The sequence below is a fragment of the Lactuca virosa genome, chromosome 2, assembly GCF_052849685.1.
Source record: "Lactuca virosa cultivar CGN04683 chromosome 2, Lactuca_virosa_CGN04683_v6, whole genome shotgun sequence".
NCBI lineage: Eukaryota > Viridiplantae > Streptophyta > Magnoliopsida > Asterales > Asteraceae > Lactuca > Lactuca virosa.
In genome coordinates this window covers 20,561,484-20,568,249 of record NC_136427.1, presented here as the reverse complement: position 1 = coordinate 20,568,249, position 6,766 = coordinate 20,561,484, and the positions used below count along the sequence as shown (strand labels likewise).

At 29.9% G+C, this 6,766-nt stretch overlaps 1 protein-coding gene across 1 annotated transcript; it reads left to right on the top strand.

Annotated features, from left to right (window-relative positions):
• Window positions 1-248: 248 nt before the first annotated feature.
• LOC145158953 (GDSL esterase/lipase EXL3-like) lies at window positions 249-4,921 on the top strand. Its single transcript, XM_079077815.1, has 5 exons — window positions 249-579; window positions 2,209-2,339; window positions 2,449-2,682; window positions 3,556-3,811; window positions 4,556-4,921. Exons 1-5 carry the CDS (start codon window positions 318-320, stop codon window positions 4,744-4,746), a joined length of 1,074 nt encoding a protein of 357 aa, XP_078933941.1. The 5' UTR covers window positions 249-317; the 3' UTR covers window positions 4,747-4,921.
• The last annotated feature ends 1,845 nt before the right edge of the window (window positions 4,922-6,766 follow it).

Sequence of the window (6,766 nt, the reverse complement as noted above, 5' to 3'; positions counted from 1 at the left end):
TGATTACTACGATTTTTTAATTAGTCTAATATATAATGTTCCTTTCTCTGAATTAGAGACTCTAATTACAGCTTCTAGTAACAATCCGGTCCAACATAATAGATAAATAAAAATGTATACGTGTAGTTGAACAAAGTGGAATATGACACGCAACAACAAATGTAGGTATTTATTGAGAAAGTGACTACATATAATATATGTGTATAATACAAGTCATATAATTATCTCTACATAAGTGAGTCACCGATGACATTTTAAATATATAGCTCATATCTTTTCTTATCTCTCTTTCTTAAATTTTGATATATTGATTTGCAATGCCTCCCTCAGTTACGAATGCCATTCTCTACTATCTGTTTTTTACTATTTATATATGTTACAGCAAGGACACAGTAAATCTACTTGAAAATGTCTCTATTCCAGCAGTCATTGCATTCGGAGACTCCTACTTGGATCAGGGTAATAATAACTATATCAAGACTATCACCAAGGCCAATTTTTACCCCTACGGAAAGGACTTTGTGGATGGAAAAGCAACGGGAAGGTTCACCAATGGGAAATCACTAGCTGACTTTTTTGGTATTTTCTCTTTTTTCTATCATATATCTTAAACATTTTGCACACAAGTTTTCATCTCAGTCTATGCATGCTCTCTCCATGCCTCAACCTACCTTGGACCACACGGTTCAACCTATGTAATATATTTAAACTTTTAACCGTATTAGGTTGATATTTTCTGGTCGAAGTACTCACCAAATCAAGTTCCCAAGTCCAGTTTAATTTCTCTGTTTGGATGAAATAGTAATCAATGAAAAAGGATAAGCATTGACCTTATATTGAATCAATAGTTGTCAATACATTTTTTTGCACACTAGTATTTTCATAATTCAACAATTTCATAAAAGGACGAACTCAACTATTCTTATAATTGCCATGTTTAATCACCAACTTATCATTTTGTTTATTTTAATTTATCATTATTAAACCACATACAAAATCATTATATATATATATATATAGACACTTTCACATTATCAGCCCAAAATATTATGGAGGAAAACATTTCTACCAATATTATTAAAGTATTCATAGACAAATCCGGATTAAAAATAAATAATATATTAAAACCTAATTATTATCCAAATTACATAATGTATTGGTTTTGCAGACATTAAAAAAGGACGATAATCTGTATACAATGTTTTTTATACATACACAAAAAATTATTATTATACAATTGTAGAGTACAGTCATCTAAAAACAAACACACACTTTATTTACGGCCATTCGTTAACATTGTTATTTTTGTTTTGCAAAAGTCAAGAAGCCACCCTAGTATTTTGATGTACATTCTTTACCTTACTTAAACATAATAAAATCTCATTGGGCATATTGGGCACACGACAAGAAATTAAGGCAATAAATGTGACATGGGTGCCGCTAGCTGATACATATCAAAGTCCTCCCTATTGTCTTAACCATTAAAATGTCACTGCTATTGAGTTGTCAATAATGTTACATTGTTGTCTTTAATATGTTGCCCTTATTGGTGTCGTCAATATTTCATGTTTTTTTATATCCAAAAATATGTGTCGATGGTTGATGATGCATGTTTAGCTTATATATATATATATATATATATATATATATATATATATATATATATATATATATATATATATATATATATATATATATATATGATAATTCGTAAATAATATTACACTTGTGAATATATAAATGTTCTTGTTGGAAAAACCCAAATCCAAAAAACCCAAGAACAATTTGTCGATGGTTGATGGTCTTCAGCTCTTGGTTTGACTGAAGAAACCAATCCTGAAAAGATCCAAAACCAAAGTCATTTGATTGTCTAAAAGATGGATATCTTAAATCATACTTAAAGAATACATATGGACCATGAGAACATACGCCACATGGGTGACAACTTTAGGGGCAAAAAAGCTTGAGTATTGACTCCCAATGCATGAATGTGGATGTCACCCTTCATGCTTGTGTCGCCCCTACTGATGTCGTCCCCAACTGCCCAAATTTCTTGTAGTCTAAGATAGATTTAGATTAAATTCAAACTGCATAAGGATATAAAGATTAAGAAAAAGGATGCATGGCTATCTTAGTCGCTACCACCATTAAGAACTTTTTGATTATTTCATCTAACAAAGCAATAATTTTTTGATATGTAATTCTAAGTCAAAGCACTAGGAGTGAAGGAATATCTTCCGGCATATCTTGACCCTTTAATACAAGATCATGATTTTCAAACTGGTGTAAGTTTTGCTTCTGGTGGCACCGGATATGATCCCATAACCCCCAAAATAACGGTATGCATGCAAAGTTTTCTTTTTAATTGTACTATTTAATTCCTACCCTTTTCACTAATAGTTGAAACATTTTCTTATATGTGCCAATTGGAATGTGTATGGAAAATAGTCTGTTATACCATTATCGGATCAACTTGAGATGTTCAAACAATACATTGAGAAACTCAAAAAGATGGTGGGAGGAGATGCTACCCAGAATATACTGACCAAAAGTGTATATCTAATTTCAGCAAGCACCAATGATTTTTTTATAAGTTACTCTACCGTTCCTATTAGAAAAGTTCAATATGATGTTCCGACTTATGATAAGATGCTGGCAAAGCTGGCTGTTAATTTTGTACAGGTAATATGTTTCTTTTATTGGTTTTCCTTAAGACTATTTTTTTGTCGGTAATTGTATCAAATGTTTCCGCACATATTTATACTTTTCTTAACAAAGAGAAAATATTGGGATTATCACAAAAAATGACCACATGATTACGAAATCTTTTATAACTGACCAAACTTTTTTTGCAAATACAGAAATGACCATCAATTCCAGATTGGTAACTTTCATAGAACTCTTAATTCTGACAAAAGAAGTATATTTCAAGTTCAAAAATCGGATTTTGGACTAAACATTATAGACAAAGTAAAAAGCGTATTCTGAAATTTGAAGAACATATCCCATATACGAGCAACGACTCCTAAATCTAAATAAAGCCCTTTGTTTTTTTATTGAAATAAAAAGAAAGTTAAAGAAAAGCACCAAATCCAAAGAAGATTAGGATACAAGGACATAGAAATGAGCCATTTAGTTGAAAAAAAAACATTACATATTAAAAGGAAGAGGAATTGCTTTCATGTGTTGAGAGCATATGGGAGACAAATCCAGGTTATATACTCTCCGGAACCTAAAGTGCCCCATTTTAGAGATGGTGGTCAAATTGACAACTCCCAAAAAATTGGTAAATTTGCTATATTTTGAATAAATATGTGGTCATTGTTTGTGATTATCTCGTAAAAAAAATTCAAGAATATGATTTTTTTAATACAAAAATTCAAGAAATTGTTTTCCTTCGGAAAGACGAGTTTATTTCTGGGATTGAATCGAGGATCTCCTAGTTTGAAACACCTTCTTAAAAACCATTTTAATCAAATGGACTAGCCCCAACACGTAATATAGCCACATACATAAATGAGATTATTCACATATGTTCTTTAAAATTCATGGAAGGAAATCCACAAACTTGGGGCAAGAAGGATAGGTGTTCTTAGTGGGCCCCCAGTCGGTTGCTTACCAGCACAAAGAACTTTAGCTGGAGGAGCACTACGAACCTGCTCAGAAATGGATAATAAGGCGGTACAATTGTTCAACGCCATGCTAAAACAACAACTTCAATTTCTAGCAAGCAATCTTCCTCAGGCTAGGATTGCATTTGTCGATTTCTACAATCCTCTTATTAGAATCATTGAAGCCCCTCAACAATATGGTATGAATATATATATATATATATATATATATATATATATATATATATATATATATAACAATTCCGTAAGAAGGTAAAAAGTTTTTTTTTTTTTTTGCATATTTTTTTGACGAAAAAAACAAATAAATCACTAGATAAATTAAAAATAACATTATTCACAAAAATAAAAAATAAAAAATAAAAATCCTAAAATAACAATTCGATGATTCAATTTTATGATAATTTTGTTGATTTTTTGGGATTTTTTTTTGAATAATCTTATTTTAGAATCATCTAATTATTTATTTATTTTTTTTTGCAAAAAAATATGTATATATAAATATTTTCTTACCTTCTTGCCAAAAAATTTTCTTTCTTATTTGATCTTAATCCCCCTCTCTCTCTCTTATATATATATATATATATATATATATATATATATATATATATATATATATATATATATATATATATATAAAGTTGATTATGCAACTAAGGTTATAATTTTGATAATTTCTTCATAATGATATTTTCTTAGTGTAATTAGTTTTCCACATATCTTTGTTTTGAAATGGAAAGTACAAGTTACAAATGGTAGAAATAACATGAACTATGTTTTTAAATGAAGTTAACTATAGAAAAATACAATAATAATTGCATAGTTTACTTTATGTGTCTAGGCATATATTCATCTATTCATCAATTTGGAATATACTTTCACATTACAATAACCTTTTCATTTTCTTCTTTTCTTCCTTTCGCCAGGTCTGGAAGTTACAGATAAAGGTTGTTGTGGAACCGGTGAGATAGAGACACTTGTTTTATGTAACAAACTTAGCACAACGTGCCACGACGACTCTAAGTTCTTTTTTTGGGATAGTATCCACCTCTCGGAGAAAGGTTGTGATATCTTCGTAAACCAAGTTCTACCAGATTTGGTAACAAATTTGTTTTAAAATAATCAAATTTAATGGCAAGACAAATTGTTAACGTTGAGATATAATTGACCTTCATTTATGAAAAAATGAAGTCAAATTTATCAACTTATGAAACTTATTAATAAATATAACCATAACATTTGTTGGTCAAAGAATGTTAATGAAATCGTGGTGTTACTTTAGCTTTTATTTATATCTGGACTATTTGTTAGATATATATCTTTGAATCTACGTTATATTTAAATGTTTTAGAAATTTATTGAATTTTTTATATACAACTAATTTTTCAATATATTTCATGGACTGTTATTACTTAATATACTTTGTCTAAGGCTTCTTACATATCTACTATAAAGTGGAACATAGGATATGATTTTCATCATCGAACGGGGAAGGTCTATTGTAGTATATCAAGGGTTTATTACAATTATTAGAGGACAAATTCATGTTAAACAATCATACATTTTCTATCATATATAATACGGAGCTAAACGAAGAACCACACTATCTCAATTATTATATTAGAGGAGCCAAATATGATGAGAAGAATATTATATGTAAAATACAAACTATATCCTCTCCTACAATGATTATAATCCATCAAAATCAATGTTAACATTATTTGATGTATGAAAATCTCTCCTACAATGAAACATAAATTTCGACATTAGCTAACATGAATAATAATAAATAAAATTATATTGCTTTGATTTGTTTAACATGTGCAGAGTACGATATTTACTTATTTTCCATTTCACAAAATTTCTTCCATCTCTGATGATACAGTTACTTCCACCTATAACACAAATTTAAACATCCAGGAATTATTATGTCATGAATAGTACATGCATTTCACTTCCATTTGATACAAGGTATATAAGTAATACACTTTCACAACATATAATCTTTTAAATATTTGGAGCGTATAATCATGATCATTTTTGTTAGGCATTGTAGTTTGGCGTCAAGAAGTGCCCAAAAGTTATACCTTACACTTCTAAAATAAAAATCCTATTCAACATGTCATGTGTATATCAAAAAACCTCTTCAAGCATATGCAATCTTTTTGTTAAAATGTGCATCTGTTATATGAAAATATATATATATATATATATATATATATATATATATATATATATATATATATATATATATATATATATATATATACAAATTTTAGAAACAAACATCATATGTGCATGTTGTAGAACACATTTTAATGCAACTACTTCAATTCATGCAAAATTCCAACGATTGTTGTTAAAAGTAATAAAATAGAGAAAATATAAAAAAAAACAAGGAAATGAAATTATACACTATTATATTTCTAGCTTACTAAATAATTATAATACATGGCATTGTAAATTAAGAATTTGTAGTTGTCTCCAATTTTAAATGTCACTACTAGGAAAACAGCTTTTTACGACGTGCAATTAATGACACACACCGATAGAGGACGCGCATTTGTGCGTGCCCTAAAAACTAATGTCAGTTTTCCAAAAATTGAAGGATAGAGGACACGCATTTTTCCGTGCCCTAAAACTAGTGTCCAACAAAAAAAAATTAAAAACACGGAGGGCACCTATCATAAAAAGCGTGTCGTGTAAATGTGTCGTTTTATATTTTTTAGAAAGGCGCGTTCTCCGTTGTTTTAATAATCTATAGTGGGAAATGAAATCCCAAAAAATTAAACCGCCTATTCATCTCCTTCTTCTCCTTCTAAAATCCTCTAACAAAAAACCCTAATAATCCTTCTTCGCCTTATTCATCTCCTTCTTCTCCTTCTAAAATCCTCAAACAAAAAACCCTAATAATCCTTTTGAAGCAGCCCTCTTCCTCTACCTCTGCATTCTCTCTCTCTCTCTCTCTCTCTCTCTCTCTCTCTCTCTCTCTCTCTCTGGAAAACCCTAATCACCCTTCTGGTTTCTGAACCAGGTTCATCCGCTCTTGCCTCCGCTCCTATCGGACCACCACAGTTCCCCACCGGATCGCTAAAACAATAGCCATTGATGCACCACTTCACTACCTTTCACTCTCT